An 18,181-nucleotide genomic window follows, 5' to 3' on the forward strand; every position below is an offset into this window, starting at 1 on the left:
TTGCATCATTTTCCTCAATAAATAAATTACCAAGTCTAATATTTCTGACTCCATTGTTTGATTTGGTTATCTCTTTCTACATTTTGGACTTCTGTTAAAAACCTAAGGTACTTTTATGTCAGTTATGCAGAAATAATATAGGAAATTCTAAAGGGTTCAGAAATTTCCAAGCACTACAGTACATACAGAAAGAAAGCAGTTCAGATTAGATCAGCACTCTGACTGGCCATGGGTCTAAACGTTTAGCTTAATCGGCTGCATAGGGGCCTATGCGGGAGATATAGATATATTTATCTGTATAGTCAGGAAATGGAGAGCGAGGGAGGATATTTACAGACACTGCAGTGCTGGGGGAAGGTCAGGAATCTCACAGGAGTCTCTCACCCTTGAGAGCCTCCTGTGTCCTACCCCTAGAGGTATCCTTCTCTACAGCTGCTGCTTTCTTCTGGGATGTAATGGCCCTGCAGCTCAGTGTACACAAAGTAAGTCTACAGTATACTATATGTGTATAATCTGTTTGTTTAGGTAATGTGTACTGTGCCTTGCAGAGGTATTCACCCCCATTTTCCTGTTTTTGTTGCATTACAACGTGGAATTAAAATGGATTTTAATTTAGAAGTAATGTAATGGACCCGACAAAGTAGTCTAAATTGTTAGTGGAATGAAAAAAATACTTTAATGAATAACTGAAAAATGTGAGTGCATATATGTATGCACCCTTTTTGCCTTGAATCCCCCAAATAAGTTCTCGTCCAACAAATCAACTTCTGAAGTCACATAATTAATTAAGATCCTCCTGTGTGCAATCAAAGAGTCACGTCATTATGTATTCACAAACTTGTTCTGAAAGGCCTCTGAGTCCACAACACCACTGAGCAAGCAACCTGAAGACCAATCTGCTCTCCACATTGGTCACAGACAAGGTTGTGGAGAAGTATAGATCAGGGTTGGGTTGTAAACAAAATTATTCCTAATGTTGGACATCCCACGAGGCTGAGGAGGAGGTTCACCTTCATCAGGACAGTGGCCCTACACTGGAGTGTCTTAAGGGGAAACATTTAAATGTCTTGGAATGGCCTAGCCAAAGCCCAGACCTCAATCCAATGGAGAATCAGAGACATCGCATGAAGACTCTGCACCAACACAACCCATTAACCTGAAGGAGTTGGAGCAGTTTTGTGTGAAAGAATGGGCAAAAATCCCAGTGTCTAGATCAGTGATGTCGAACCTTTTAGAGGCTGAGTGCCCAAACTGCAACCCAAAACCCACTTATTTATTGTAAAGTGCCAACATGGCAATTTAACCTGAATACTATAGTTCAATATAGCATATATTCCATGTACTTTATCATTTAGCTATTGAAGCCTGCCTACATTCAGTGCCCTGCCTGTGCTGTTCATAGTGCGCCCTGCGCTGATGAATGGCAGGAATAGTCTAAGGCATATTGGTACACCATAGACTTTTTTTACAGTGCGGGTGCCCACAGAGAGGGCTCTGAGTGCCGCCTCTGGCACCCGTGCCATAGGTTCGCCATCACTGGTCTAGATGTGCTAAACTAACAGAGACCTACTCCAAGAGACCTGCATCTGTAATAACAGCAGGAGGTGTCTATACAAAGTATTGACATTCAGGGAGTGAATACTTATGCACAATAAATTTCTGTTTTTGTCTCAGTTATTGTTTTGTGTCATAGTAAAAGTGGTAGGTATGTTGTGTAAATCAAATAGAAACCCCCCAAAAAAATCCATTTTAATTCCAGGTTGTAATGCAACAAAACCGGAACAAACCTCAAGGGGGTGAATACTTTCACAAGGCACTGTATGTACGTATTTTCTATATGCTTGTGCATGAGTGTGTACATACGGGCATATTGTGTACTTGTGTGTATAATGTGTGTGTGCGCGTATATTGTATATGTGTGTACTGTGTATAAGCATGTATATATGTGTACGTAATGTGTAAATGAGTGCGTTGCGTATGTGTATCTGCATATTTGTTATATGCGTGTGTGTGTATAGCTGGAGGGGTGGGGGCTTTTGCGGTCAGTGTCCACCCCTGTTGCGTGCCATCCAGTTATGCTGCTGTCAGTCTAACATCTATTCACAAGCATTTCAGGCCCTTTTTGAGACTGTAAGGGTCCATTCACACGACTGTATCCGTTTTGTAGACTGCAAATTGAGGTTCTGCAACACATGGATACCGGCCATGTGCGTTCCACATTTTGTGAATTGGAACATTCTATCCTGTGATAAAAATGGCTATTCTCGTCTGCAAAAACGGACAAAGTAAGTGTGGATGCCTACAACACGTGGTGTGCTATCCACATCTTTTGCGGCCCCGTTGAAATGAATGGGTCCACATCCGATCTCCAAAATTTTGGAACAGATGCTGACAGAAAAATATGGTCGTGTGAATGGGCACTAAGGGTGATACTGTATCTACAGCATAGATCAGAATTACATTACAGGGTGGTATACATTTTTTTTTTTTTTTTTTTTAACTGAATGCCTCTGTATAAAATAGCGTATTTGATTACAGAATTGAATACAGCATATACCCACCCAACAGAGAACAAAAGTGCACTCTTTTGACCTATCTTGGGTGAATAGGGAACTGGATAAGCTTGACATATACACCGGGAGCTTTCTTGGCACATACACCAATGAGAATGAACCCTTAAAGGGGTTGTTCTCCCACGGGGGCCTCTCGGCCAGATCCCACAGTGTGGCTATATCGGCAAAGAGAATCATACTTGATCCCTGCCCCTGGGTTCCTGCTCCGCCTGGGCCGCTGCAGCTCTCAGGTCACGTGGCTGCTACAATAGTGACATGTCTCCCATGCGTCGCGTAACTATGACTCCCTCCACAGGTCTGGCCATGCTGGAGGATTTACTTAAGAGGCCCCCAGGGGGTGAATAAGCTCATTAAAGTTGGGTTGACGAGCACAGATTTCTGCATGATTTTAATGAAATAAGTCTGAGTTAGCCATTTATGAATACATGGTTCAAACCTATTTTAAGTTTATACCAACTTTACCCCTTCCACTTCTATTCAGTCCCTTTTACTCCACCTGACAGAGCTCGGCAGGACATTGCCCCATGTCAACAGGAAATGTGCTGCTTACAAATAAAAACGTTATGGGGGCAAGCAATTGCGTTTCCAGTCACTCACCCCCGTATGAATGATAATCGCTGCATGTAGATGCGGTTAATGAGCACTTATCCATTCGCTGCTATCGCCAATTGGTGCATGTTACTGGGCAGAAGGTCTGCCGGTGTAGGGACCCTTCTGATCGTCCTGAAGTAACCCCTCGCTACAGTCATTGAGATTGGGAGACAAATGTTTTCCACACATCAGATCAGTTTTCTACCAGATGAGACATAGTTCAGTCAGTTTAGGTTAATTGCGGTTTAGTTTATAGACGCAAGTAAAACCAGAATCGGAAAGCTGCTACTTATCAGTGGTAAAAGCTCCATTGTTTACTAATGGCGGCATAGTTGATCCTCGGCACCAATATTTCTGAAAATGATTTTCCCTGACATTGCATCTGCAGACTGAATAGGTATCCCTTTCTTATTTGACTTGTGCTTGAAATTGGCCGGCTAACTTCTTTTTTTTTTTCCCCCCCCTTTCTTTAGATCTCCCCAGAGGTGCTGTACAAGGAGGGGATCAAGGTGCACCGTACTGTACAACAGAGCGGACAGTTTGTTGTCTGCTTCCCAGGATCCTTTGTATCAAAAGTGTGCTGTGGCTACAGTGTATCTGAAACTGTGCACTTTGCTACCACCCAGTGGACAAGCATGGGCTTCAAGACTGCCAAGGTACACATGAACACCTACAGACTTACCTACTTACTATCCAAGGTCATTAATGTCTAATAACATGACTGAAACGGATCTGCAGTCCACACGTTCTAGATATTACTGCACCTTAGTCCCGTAGTGCTTACATGGGTCATGACTATATAGAATCTCACCATAACTATTATTATTTTATTTTTATTTTTCAGGAAATGAAACGTCGACACATAGCAAAGCCATTCTCTATGGAGAAATTATTGTATCAAGTAGCAACAGCCGAGGCAAAGAAGGAGAACAGCCCAACTCTGAGTGTCATTTCTTCACTGCTCGGAGAGCTCAGGTAATATAGAAAATGTATGGATGATGGGTCTGCCAACCCAAGCAGTTCCACTTTGGTATAGTTTGAGTAAGATACGGGGGGAACACCACCCACAGCTTCTCATTTGGATTTCGGTGGAGTTCACTAAGTTGTATCTGGTGTAATATGAATTTCTGCTTGCCGGTCTTCCTGTGGGCTCCACTTTTCCAATCCTGGGTTTGCCAGAGTCAGTCTTGGCAGTGGAGATGCCCATTTTTTTTCTGAGGTAATGACTTCAGTAAATGGTGGAAGGGTCTGAGTTGTACAGTCCCTTTTAACAGGTGAGTGAAATTGTGCATTTTTTGATAACTCAGTGAACTCCATTCAACAATGAGAGCTAACTTTGTGACTTTGTGCGTGGAGTTTCCTTCTTTTTTTTATTTTATTTTTTTATAAAGGGGTGCTCATGGACTTTTTCACCCCGAGAAGCAAGATTTTGAAGTGCAATTAAACTTTGAAAAGAGAAAAGGATTGGCGTCATTGGACAGGTTTCGCTCTCTATTGGGAGTGGGATTTTGTTTTACGGAAATCTGGCAAGACTCCATCCACGTGTGATGAGTAGTTTTACTCGCGCTCTGTGGAGAGAACCTGGCGCCTAATTTTTTTTCAAACCAAGCAGATATTTCAGAACCGTGCGATGCTTGTGACCTGGTGCTTTGCTTGTTTAATGCTGTTTTTTTTTTGTCTACTATGTAGAATCTGTCTTTTCCAGAGGTGGTGGTTGATGATCATTATCCGTAACTATTATATATATATATGTGTGACTTTGTATATTCTCTGATGAAATCTTGTCCTGAGGGCAGTTCACCTCATAAGGACTAATTTAGCCTAGAGAGCATCTTCTGTCAAGGTAATGTTCTTACTTGTATAATCTCAACTGTGAGTTGGTTTAGTCTATGCAGGGAGTATGACAGCTAGGCAGCTGCAGAGCAGTTCATCTACATCACCGCCATGTCACAGAACTGCACAGGAGTAGGGAGTGTTAGGGCTCTTTCACACGAGCTGATCCCGTGCGGGTAATCCACTGCGTAAGAGAGCCAAGCCCCGTTCCGGACAGCACAGACACGGAGCATTAACATGATTGATAATGCACTGTGCCTCTCTGTGATCTTTTTACTACAAAATCACAGTTAGATAAAGTTGTCACTGTGATTTTGTAGCAAAAAGGTCACAGAGCATTATCAATCATGGTAATGCTCCTTGTCTCTGCTGTCCGGAACGGGGCTTGGCTCTCTTTCAAGCAGCGGATTACCCCCACAGGATCCGTTCGTGTGAAAGAACCCTTATGGTGCTTTTTTTTAACACCGCATATCACGTATGGTATTTTGCAATTCACCGCTGAATTTCCTTTATAGGTCGAGCATGTTACTATCACTTCACCCTCATTACAGTGATACTGAAGAACTTGCTGTAATAAGAGTCTAGTGAAACGCCGTGCGGTTTGTGACTTGCTCTTTTTTTTTGGTCAGGGATACAGAGTTGAGGCAGAGAAGGGAACTCTTTGAGGCAGGCCTCCACTCTTCTGCTCGCTACGGAAGCCATGACACCAGCAACTCCTCATTGGACGGGAAGAAAAAACCTCGGAAGTGGCTGCAGTTTGAAACGTCTGAGAGAAGATGCCAGATTTGCCAGCATTTGTGCTACCTTTCCATGGTGAGCAAGAGATTTTGGTATTGGGGGGTGTCAGCATTTTGTGGATTTATCAGTCTTTTCAGATGTGCAAGAGAGCCATATTCATAGCAGCACATTACCTCTAAGGTGAGGGGTATCATACCGGGCTGCAGCTTTTACTTCTCCCCCTCTCTGGTGGGATTGGATCTGCAAGATACAGCTTTCCGGTGCATTGAAGATCCTACACTTTTCTGTATATACCGGATAAACCCCGAGTTGTCTTTATGCTTCTCAGGTCATGCACTTTTCTCATGCAGCTGAGGTGGTACTTTGGCTTGTAGTCCACAGTATCGCAATGCTGCCTTGATGCTACGTAAATGCCATGAGGAAGAAACGTTGATATTATTCTGAACAGAGATTTGTCACATACCATCTTCAGTGGGAGCTGTATGTTAAGGCAGCAGAGGTCGCACTACATTTTTTCCAGAAGAGTAAAAATACTCCTCTGCTTTTTTTTTTGAGGAGTATTTTTAGCCGAGGAGGAGTAGGAAAGCTGCAGTAATTCAGATAAATAATACATAGGCCTACGTAACGTTGCTATTTATGCAGGGAAACCATTACTAGTCTACTCTAGAACTGTCTTCCATGCATAAATAGCAGGTTTAGACTTTTTTTTCAAATTTATTTATCAGGCTTTTATGCCATTTAAAAACGGATGTTTTCTCATCAATTTTAAAAAATACAACACAGCCAAAAATGCGAAGGCAAGCATACCATCCTGACTGTACCAGCATGCCCTAGCTGAGCCTCTCATACCTGATGAGGGACAGAAGACAGATCATCTGCTCAGTCAGGACATGCTGGTGCAGTGTAGTCAGGATGATATGTTTGCCTCAATCAGTCCACATCATGTATGGGCAGCCAAGTTATCAGTGCTCTGCATCAGCACCATAATTAACCCCACAATGAGCTGTTTTGCCCTGTAGATCCAGTACCCACATATAAGATGTCTGAGCTGTGCAGAAATATTTCCAGCTCTTGTGGGGATGGTGCCGATGGGACACTCAAGATGCAGAACATTGATAACCTGGTTACCTGACTGTGCAGCCCAAACATGTGTACTGATTGAGGCAAAGGTAACATCCTTACTACACTGCACCAGCATGCCCTGGCTGAGCCTCTGATTGTTCTTCTGTCCCATGGTATGAAAGTCTCAGTTGATCGGCCAGGGCAGGCTGGTGCAGTCACAGCAGTAGTGTAATGTAATTGTTATAGAAGCCAGGCTCAGTCAGAGGACAGAGGCAGAGCAATTGGTGGACAGCGGGAGCCGAGTGTCTGGAGACAGTAAAGGGAGAGCACAGGAAGGATAGTTTGGCAGAGGTGGTGCCGCAGCGCTTCATAATACCTCTCGACACCAGAGTGGACCTCTTGTCTGGCAGTGGCTGCCCCTCCTCACCTCTGATGTGATGTCTCCGACAGCTGGCTCCACAGTCAGAAGAACGTAGCAGCGCTGCATTCTTAGTGGTCCTACTACCCGGGCAGGGTTGGCGCCACCTGTAAGGTGACCTAGGCAGCCGTGCGGTTTAAAAAATAAAAAATAAAGCGTTGCCGCAAGTTATTTTATTTTTTATTTTATTTTTTTTAAGTACGGCGGGCCCTCCCCCGCATCGGGGCGGCTACCGCACTGCCCAGAGAGAGGGACTGACAGGAGGGAAGCGCCTCTAATGTAGCGTGGCTGAGCTCTGTTCAGTCCGCGGTACAGGTGCATTTGTTTTCTGTACCCGGCTGGACTGACAGGAAGTGCTCACTTAGTGCACGTCAGTGCTGTAGGTCTACCACTCCTGTCAATTGCATTTAACTAGCTGCGGCTGCCGATCCAGAGCGGTTTTCTGCTACACTTCTCATTCAGGAGCCATATGGAATTGCTTCTAGAGCACCCCAGACCCGCACAGCTGATGTTACATGATGCTGGCACTGAAAGCTCTGCATACACCTACTGTAGCATCATGAGCTTGTGTCCAGATAATGAGAGAGGATGAAGGCCGTGCTCAGTGGTAAAGTGGATTTCCATATATTCAAAGAGACCACGGCCCTCTATAGTTCAGTTTGCATAAACTTATTTTATTTTGTTTTAATCCATCCGGAGAAAGTTACATTTAGCCACTGGTATCAGAATGGAGCAGTAGCGTGCCAAAATCGGCCGATCAGCAGCCTCCCTCCTTAATAAAAAAAAAGCTCCTTACCCGCTGCCTGAGACCTGTGAGTATGGAGCTTTGTTATTGGGTGTTTAGGGCACCAGTATTCCTGTGCTGCCCATGCCATTCACAGCACGCAGTGTGCTCATCAAGTGCAGGAACAGCCTCGAATATTCATACGCATAAGCCATATGTCTATGACATTGTACGGATGTTATTGCGACTTCTGTTAAGGGGTTATACGACCAATTGTCCTACAGACCAGACATCTACATTGCTTGTGTTGGAGATAATAGTTCTTCTGTCCCAACTTAGAGCCATCCTGATTTGCTCCTTTCCCAAGAAGACTGCTTTCCAGCTATAGCTTTCCGATATCAGACACTTACACACCATGTCATGATATGGGAACTTTTACATATGTTTTGTTACCAGGCACCTTTCTTATTTTGGACCAACTTGTATTTTAGGTTTAGTGGCCCTTTGAACATTGGTTTCCACTCTGGATGTCCACCTACGGCCTGCCTTACCTTGCTCTTGGTACAAAGGGACTTAAATTACTGGGTTTGTTACTGCCACACAGGCCACGTCTTCCTATTGTATCATTCATTAAAGCAATGTGCCCTGGCAGACATCCTCCAGTATGTAATATAATTACTGCAAACAATCACTATTTAACCTCCACCTCAATGAGATTATCTAGCTGTGTTTCAGTTCTGGCTCCATTTCCTGCTTGAGACGCACAGAATGTTGTTCTTTTCTAATCTGATCTTCTACTTTATTTTCTCTCTTAGGTGGTGCAAGAAAATGAGAATGTGGTGTTCTGCCTGGAGTGTGCGCTGCGTCACGTGGAGAAGCAGAAGTCGTGTCGAGGGTTAAAGCTGATGTATCGCTACGATGAGGTCAGTTGATTTTCCTTAGTGCTAATATTTGGGATTGTTTAATGTATAGAGACATTTACAGGTATCTTATAGAAACCTGGCTTTGCCTCATTTTCCTTCTTGTTTTTGCAGTATTTAAAGGTTTTTGTCTCATGACTACAACCCCTTTCCATGTGTTATATGTAGATTGGGCTCCCCAACTCGGGCCCCACTCTGAACCGCACAAGTAGCTCCCATTGTGGCAGACTTGAACCATCCTTTTACAAAAATTAATCGAAATGGGCGTCATGTAATGCTTCATTTTACCTGCTGCACTGGAAATGCATGCCTGGCTGCAGCTTACTATTGAAAAATCTGCTACTTGCGAGGGTGTTGGGCCCCCTACTCTAAGACAACCCCTCTAAAGGGACACTTTAATGAGAAATGGGTATTTTTTTAAAGGGGTTGTCCGGATAGGTCATCCGTATCATGTGGGGTGGGGGCTCCAACACCTGGAACCCCTGCCGATCAGCTGTATGAGGAGACAGCGCATGCGCCATCTCCCTTCTCTCTTACTGTCCTCTGCTGCAGTCTATGGTCTTTGCCATAGACAGCAGCGCTGAACAGGAAGAGCGCAAGGAGACTGCACGTACACACCGCACCGTCTCCTCATAGAACTGATCGGCGGAGGTGCCAGGTGAGGATAGGTCATCAATATTAAAAGACCGGACAACCCTTTTAATCTTAATATTCATAGAAAACATTTTTAATAATTTTTTGGCTTTGTCTTTATTTTTTATTTAATTTTTTTATTTCGGCAGTGCCATGCCATTAAGATGAAATAGAAACATTGTCCTTCTGTAACAGTCACAACAGAGATAAAAATTCTATATAGATAGATAATTCATTGTCAGTTTACAGTATGACAGCTCTATTGTTCCCTTGATAATCCTGTATACAGAGGCCCACAGAAGAGAATTCCATCTAAATGTGCAGACCATGCAGTGATCTGCTGCCCAGAAACAATGCAGCTGTAAGAGGATGAGCGATCACAATAGTGATCCCTCGTCCGCAAACTGTGGAGGAGATCGCAGCATGTAAATGCAGAGCTTCACCTCCCACTGAACGAGCAGCCGACTGTCGGGAAGGAACGCTTCCTTCCCCACAACCTGCTGCTCATCAGACCCACTAAATCCACCTTAAGGGATCACGCACATGGCCATAGATAGTTTTGCGGTCCGCAAATTGAGGAACCGCAGAACACGGATACCGGGCCAAGAGTCTGCCGCTATTTTCTTTACTCCTTCACAAATGTCCTATCCTTGTCTGCAAAACGGATAAGAATAAGAAGTGCTCTATTTATTTTTTTATTTTATTTTTTGCGAGGCCACAGAACGGACATACGGATGTCTGTGTGTATCTTTTGCAGCTCCATTAAAGTGAATGGGTCCTCATCTGATCCGCAAAAAATGCAGATCGGGTACGGACAGAAACCATGGTCGTGTGCATGAGCCCTAAATCAAGAGAGGCTGTCTGCTGTGCAAAAGTCCAAAATGAAGTAGAATACATGGATAGTATCAACAAATTACATCCAGAAAACTATCCACTCGTTTTTTGGGGAAAAAAAAAATCTTCACATATATCCCTTTAAAGGGTTTCTACCACCAGAAATACTGTTATGTAGCTGACTGACATTAGCCTGCGCCGTTCACTTCTGTCTTCGGCGCAGGCGCAGTGAGTGAAGGCCGCTCTCCTGATGCCAGCTTCCTCACTGTGACGTAGTCGGCGCAGGCGCAGTGAGGAATCCGGCACCAGGATCGCATCATTCACTCGCGGGATTTCGGCAGCGATGCGGCGGACCGTGCCATCAATCAAGAGGAGCTGGGCGGGCACAACACTGGACCTGGGCGGCATAATGGGTGAGTGGACGGAGCCTCTAGGTGCTGATTTTACGCCCACATAGCACCTAGAGGCTCATTAGCATATAATAAAAGTGCTACATAACTGTATTTCTGGTGGTAGAAACCCTTTGATATGTGATATAAAATTGGATGGTAGTGTCCCTTTGTGTAAATGCTGATATTTTTACATTTAGCTTTGCTTAGATATCATGTATAAAATCTAATTCTGACCCCCCTCCTATACACTTAAAATCTCTTGTGCCTGCATGTCTATGGCCTTAGGAAGAGGAAGATTAGAGTCTGTCACACACCTCTAGCAACATCAGCTTTATCCCAGTGGAAGTGTATTGAATCTGCTGTACTGCAAAAAATGCAATTATAAACTTGGCCTTAGATTGTCACTTCATCCCCCTGACCATTATCTAATGTATATGGCCAACTATAGATATCATTCTTCTATACATATTTTCCTGTAGCTCTGGAGTTGGCCACTAGGTGGCACCAATCGTATAGGCTTTTTAGTGAAATCCTTCCATGGAGTGATAAGTGAGTAATTTGGGTCACTTAGGGTGCATTCACACAACTGTATAAATGGATCCGCATCCGTTCCGCAATTTTGCGGAACTATTGTGGATCCATTAATTTCAATGGGGCCGCAAAAGATGTGGACTGCACACCGCGTGCTGTCCGCTTCCGTTGTTCCGCGGCCCTGCAAAAAATATAGAGCATGTCCTATTCTTGTCCGCAGCTATGTATAGAGCCAGCCATGTGCAGTCCGCAAATTTCGGAACGCACACGGCCGGTCGTGTGAATGCACCCCTATAGTAAGACAGGCTATAGATGGACATCCAGAATGGCAACCAGTATTTAAAGGGCCACTAAACCGAAAGTTCCTGGAGTGTGTTAGATAGATAGCTGGCAGATGGCTGACAGATGGCTGACAGCTGTTGCTGCAAAGATGTTTTTTTTGGGAGAAGAACATATCAGGATGAGTTTGAAGTGCACCTGTCAGCAGAATCAATTCTATTAAGGGTACTTTCACACTAGCGTTTTTCTTTTCCGGCCCTGAGTTCCGTCATAGGGGCTCAATGCCGGAAAAGAACTGATCAGTTTTATCCTAATGCATTCTGAATGGAGAGTAATCCGTTCAGGATGCATCAGGATGTCTTCAGTTCAGTCTTTTTGACTGATCAGGCAAAAGATAAAACCGCAGCATGCTACAGTTTTATCTCCAGACAAAAAAACGGAAAAATTGCCTGAATGCCGGATCCGGCATTTTGCGCAGATCGAAAAAAAAGGTGAAAAAAATAAATGCCGGATCCGTTTTGCCGGATGACACCGGAAAAACGGATCCGGCATTTCAATGCATTTTTCTGACCAGGCATTTTTAAGATTGATCGGGATCCTGATCAGTCTTACAAATGCCATCAGTTGGCATATGTTTTGCCGGCGACAGAACTGCTTGCCAGATCACTCTGCCGCAAGTGTGAAAGTAGCCTAAAGCAGGTATGCTGCCCATGGGGTTGATACTGCTGGTCAAAGTGAATCCTGTCTCGTGAAAATTCGTTGCAGCGAGGGGCAAGGCACAGCTCTCAGTGCTCCTCAGCCTTCTGGTACAGGTACCCCTGGTGTACTGAAGTACTCATTTATATAAATAATAATTTTTTTGTTTGTTTTTATAAGGAACGCAGTAAGGGGCTGTTCACACCACTTTTTTTGTCTCACATTTAACCTGTCGGGAAAAACAGGATGCAAAAGTGTAGTTCACCAAGCTTTTCCAACCCTGCCAAATCCAGCAAGAACAAACAGATACCTTGTACTAATAGATACGTTGTTTTCAGTATGGCATCCATTTAATGTACCATGTCATGTGTATACTTAAACATGGGACAAAAGCGTGATGTGAACACAGCCTAAGGCTGGGCGATATGGGCAAAAATCTATATTGCGATATAATTTGAAGCATTCGCGATATATTACTTTCTTCTGTATGTATACAAATTACATGGCCATCATCATCCATGTCCCCCAGCCAGCGCCATCAGCCCCATGCCATTGCCATATCATCCATGTCCCACAGCCAGCGCCATCAGCCCCATGCCATTGCCATATCATCCATGTCCCACAGCCAGCGCCATCAGCCCCATGCCATTGCCATATCATCCATGTCCCACAGCCAGCGCCATCAGCCCCATGCCTTTGCCATATCATCCATGTCCCACAGCCAGCGCCATCAGCCCCATGCCATTGCCATATCATCCATGTCCCACAGCCAGCGCCATCAGCCCCATGCCATTGCCATATCATCCATGTCCCACAGCCAGCGCCATCAGCCCCATGCCATTGCCATATCATCCATGTCCCACAGCCAGCGCCATCAGCCCCATGCCATTGCCATATCATCCATGTCCCACAGCCAGCGCCATCAGCCCCATGCCATTGCCATATCATCCATGTCCCACAGCCAGCGCCATCAGCCCCATGCCATTGCCATATCATCCATGTCCCACAGCCAGCGCCATCAGCCACCATCATCATGTCCCACAGCCAGCGCCATCAGCCCCATGCCATTGCCATATCATCCATGTCCCACAGCTAGCGCCATCAGCCCCATGCCATTACCATATCATCCATGTCCCACAGCCAGCGCCATCAGCCCCATGCCATTGCCATATCATCCATGTCCCCCAGCCAGCGCCATCAGCCCCATGCCATTGCCATATCATCCATGTCCCCCAGCCAGCGCCATCAGCCACCATCATCATGTCCCACAGCCAGCGCCATCAGCCCCATGCCATAGCCATCCGCCACCCCCCGGTAGATTAGGGCCCCTGCTAATATACTTACCTTTTCTGAAGGGTGCGCGGCTGGCTGATGGAGTCTGCAGGAGACGGACCACGTCTTCTTCCCAGCATGCGCTGGGAGGGACCTGACGTCACACATGTGTGCACGCAAGGCCCTGGCCAGTGCAGAGTTGGGAGGCCACGGAGCGGAGAGTGAGAAGTCTCTTCTATTCACTACTGCTCCGTGGTCATCTATCGCGATATAGCTAAAATCTATATCGTTGTCCGAATTTATGTCGATAATATCGTATATCGCCCACCCATAACACAGCCTAACAGATTTTCAGAAAATAAGTCATTTTAATCAGCAAGATCAATCCTACTAGGCTGTACACATGATTTAATAGGATTTAAGTTGGCAAAAAGCAGAAGATAAAGCAGATCTGTCAGACACATGGAACTTCTCTCATAAATACACAGGAGTTTGTTATATTCTTTAAAGGACATCTGTCAGCAGATTTGTACCTAATGAAACTGGCTGACCTGTTACATGTGCACTTGGCAGCTGAAGGCATCTGTGTTGGTCCCATGTTCATATGTGCCCGCATTGCTGGTCAGGTCCCAGTGGTTGGACCCCCACCTACCAGATGACAATGGCATAAACTGAGCAAGATACCACCATTGTCTGGTGGGGAAAGACATTTAAAGGGGTTATCTTGGAATTTAGATTGATGACCTATCCTCAGAATAGGTTATCAATCTCAAAATGGCAGGGGTACGACACCCTGGACTCCCGTCAATCAACTGATAGAAGAGGCTGGTGCTCCGTGAGCGATACAGTTTCTTCCTAGGCTATGTGACGTCACTGTACATTGGTCACATGGGCGAGTTGCAGCTCAGCCTCTTTAAAGTCAATGAGCTGCAATACCAAGCACTGCCACTAAACAATGTACGGCGCTGTCTTTGGAAAGCTGTGCTCCCTGAAACAGGTGATCGGTGGGGGGTGCTAGGACTTGGACCCCCACCAATATGATAATCCTGAGGATAGGTCATCGTTATCATTTCCTGGATAACCTCTTTAAGACTGCTCTGCTAGATTTTTTTTTTTAAATTGTGGATTCAGTATTTATCTTGGATTACCATGCCACAAATTCACCAGTGCACTACGATCGTGAAAAGTAACCTGACCGCAGAGTGAGAACATGGCTTTCTGGAGCTAGCTGTTCTATTGTCTATGATTGCCTATCTTAATGACCTTCATTTTACTTACAGGAACAAATAATAAGTCTTGTCAATCAGATCTGTGGGAAGGCGTCTGGGAAAAACAACAGCATTGAGAACTGTATGATTAAATCTACACCAAAAAGGGGACCAAGGAAGAGAGCCACACTTGACGTGCCATGCTCCAGACTTTCATCCATCAGTTTGTCCAAAAGTGCTTCATATTCATCCTGAAGATGCCAACGCTCTCAGTTCTCTGATCATATAAATATATATATAAATATATATTTTTATTTTGTAATTTTACCATAGTTTGGAGTACTTGCTGTAGAATGCAGGCTGTCTTTGCACTAGCTCTATGAAGATTTTTTTGTTTCTTCTGGTTTTTAGAGAAGTAACTTTGTTTTAGCATTAAACTGTTGGTTTTATTTTATTTGTTTTGTATGTAGACACTGCAGTCAGACTTTCAACACTGCAGTCTAGTCACTGTTTTATGCCAGTCTATGGGGCAGTCTGTGTTTTTGATTTTCATTATTTTTTTTTCTGCCGCCCCCTAGACTGAATTATATACAGAAAGCCTTCCTTGACAACCATGTGTGAAAAAAGGCTTTTAAATCACCTTGATAAGTTTATGGTCTTTTTTTTTTTTTTTTTTTTGTATTTCTTTATCCAGTCAAGGGAGCAGTTTTTTTTCTAGAGGAAAAAGAAAACAAAATCGAAACTTGAACAAAATCTGCTTTTTCTTGACTATGTCTCATTCTGTCACGTGCAAGATGAGTTTTGTAATTTTTTAAAAAAAATTGGGGTCTACAAATATAGTAACTTAAAAGGTAAAAAAAAATACAACAAAACACAAAAAAACTGAAGATAGTTTGGCAGCTGATGGACTTTTTTTTTTTTTTTTTTTTTAAAACAAAACCAGAGGCAGAAAGCTGAGACTTGGAAATGGTTTCTCTGTTACCAGCACATTTCTATGCATCAGTTAAAGGAGAAGAAATGGCGGATGAACTCAAGCAATGCCTTCCTGGCAGACGTCACGTGGGGGGGTGGGGTGGGGTGGGGTGGGACTATAAACTGTGCCTGATTTCATAAGGAATCCATTCTGTTATTTTTGGTGCTGTTGGCTACTTTATCAAAAAATGAAAAAAGAAATGTTAAAAAAAACTTCAATAGCATCCTTTGACAAAGAGAAGGAAAAATGAATTTAAAGTATATAAATATATATATATATATATATAAATGGTTGAAGCCAGAAGTGCTTCTATGTCATAGACGTGCAATCTTTCTAACATTCCATTTCATTCCACTGCTATATCTCAACACATCACACAATCAGCATTAATATGTATGTATATTGTTTTATGTTCTCTCCATCACGTGGTCCCGTGACTGAGATGGAATTGCTTCATTGATCACCTTCTAGAGCCACTAGGGTCTGAATTGTTTTTAATTAATTAACTTTTTAATTATTATTTTTTTTTGTTCTGTCGTGAATGTGAAAAATAATTTTTTTTTCTGTTAGCTCCGTGTTTGCAAAAGAAAAACAAATTACAAATCACCAGGTTATATTATTATTATTTTTTTTGTACATATGCTTGTAAATTGAGTAAAATACTTGAGCCTTTTGGGGATTGGGGTGGACAGGGGACGGTGAGAAGAAAAATAAAAGATGAAGAAAAAGCCTTACATTTCAGTTTCTTCATCAGATGGTCTGGATGCTTACAGGGTTATTCTTGTAACATATAAGTGCTGCTTACATCACTGAACAACTGAAAAGAATTAATGGCATAAGTTTTGCCCCGATTTTTCTGGTTGTTTGTATGTGTGGGACTAAAGTATAGAGAGAAAAAAAGGGAAATTGTTTTCACAAATTTTTTTTTTTTTTTTTTTTTTGTTTCATGATTGAAAGAAATCCGAGAAAAAAAAAAAACGTAGCTAGCCATATTGCACTGAACTCGCCAGTGGTGACTATTGGAAGAGTGTCCTTTAATACAATTTGTTGGTTGTTGTTGCAGAAGACTGAACTGTTTTTGAATATTTAACAATAACATAAACTGAGTCAAGTGTTTTCCAATGTGGTTGTCCAGTTTTATGGCCTTGCTGTGTGCTTTTTCCCTCTTGACAGTAAACTTCTATGACTACGGCTTACAGGTTGACATTTAATTTATTAGCACTGCTCTGCTCTCTTTCCTTGTGACGGAAAGACTCCATGTTGTTTATTGCCAGTTTTGTTTACTTTTCAGGTTTGTACAACAAGGTTTATTAATAAATAAGACAAAAAATGTTTTTGATTCGTGTTTGGATTATTTTTAAAACTCACCAATTGGTTTTTAATTGATTGCTTGCGGTTCTCAGCAGAATCACTGTAATAATGCTTGATCATTAGAGGAGCACAAAAACTCAGGGCTCATGTATAGGGCAAATTCAGATCCTGTGGCGTCCACTTCCTTCCGTATAACACGGATCTGTAATCTAGTCATGTGCATGAGCCTGTGGGCTGGGTTTTACCAGGATGTAAGACAGAATATGAGATTGTAGCAATGCCTTCTGTATTAACCGTTAAATTGATATCTGCTACATTGGATTAAAGGGGATGCAAATGGCATTTATCATGTAGACAAAGTTAATACAAGGCACTTACTAATGTATTGTGATTACGGGCACTGCTGCAGCGCAGATACGAGGTGGACAGTAGTTGCTGCGCATGAGTGCCTATATGCGCTCCCGGCAGACAGGCTGGTGCTTTTTCCTATAGTGTGCAAGCATTGCCACCGCTGCTAGATTGAAGGGTGAAACAACCAAAAATTGCATGCAAATAGGATAATGTGTGTTAATTCAACAGAACACCCATTAAGTCTCACACATATAGTATAACTCAATCCTTATTAATTAAAAGAGGATAATACATAAATAGTACAATAATGCGATTTCATGTAGTGGTAGTAATGCAGGAGGATAATGTGACAAGTACAAAGGGAGCCACCATCAATCCTCAGTGTAAATACCAATGGTAAAATTAGTCAAAGAGTTGCACACCTAAACTGATGCGATATAATTGTAAAATTACATATGTATACCCGCACTGGGGATAAGCAACTATATATCCATGTCACCAATAAATCATATTCATTGCAATAATGTTGCAAGGAGGTCAGCACAAGATATGCACAGGTACCAATGTGTCACTAATGTACTGACCCACATGCAACAAACAATAAATGAAAGGGACAATAGAACAGCCAATACTAACCAGGAGAGGATGATGGCACCTAGCCCAAAAGGCATAGCGCTAGGTGCCATCATCCTCTCTCCTCTCCTGGTTAGTATTGGCTGTTCTATTGTCCCTTTCATTTATTGTTTGTTGCATGTGGGTCAGTACATTAGTGACTCATTGGTACCTGTGCATATCTTGTGCTGACCTCCTTGCAACATTATTGCAATGAATATGATTTATTG

General features: G+C 43.2%; 1 protein-coding gene across 3 annotated transcripts in view; it reads left to right on the plus strand.

Annotated features, from left to right (window-relative positions):
* JARID2 (jumonji and AT-rich interaction domain containing 2) overlaps window positions 1-16,656 on the plus strand; it is a 146,224-nt gene extending 129,568 nt beyond the window's left edge. Inside the window, exons 14-18 of one of the 3 annotated variants that reach the window (XM_040432613.1) lie at window positions 3,638-3,820; window positions 4,009-4,139; window positions 5,627-5,810; window positions 8,755-8,862; window positions 14,777-16,656. In XM_040432613.1, the coding sequence (XP_040288547.1) occupies window positions 3,638-3,820; window positions 4,009-4,139; window positions 5,627-5,810; window positions 8,755-8,862; window positions 14,777-14,959 (789 nt within the window). In that variant the 3' untranslated portion in view covers window positions 14,960-16,656. Of the gene's footprint in view, window positions 1-3,637; window positions 3,821-4,008; window positions 4,140-4,853; window positions 5,223-5,626; window positions 5,811-8,754; window positions 8,863-14,776 lie in introns of those variants that run through there. The other 2 variants (XM_040432616.1, XM_040432615.1) reach the window with 2 other exon arrangements.
* Window positions 16,657-18,181: the final 1,525 nt, after the last annotated feature.

This window comes from Bufo bufo, chromosome 5 (assembly GCF_905171765.1).
Source record: "Bufo bufo chromosome 5, aBufBuf1.1, whole genome shotgun sequence".
NCBI classification, from domain to species: Eukaryota; Metazoa; Chordata; class Amphibia; order Anura; family Bufonidae; genus Bufo; species Bufo bufo.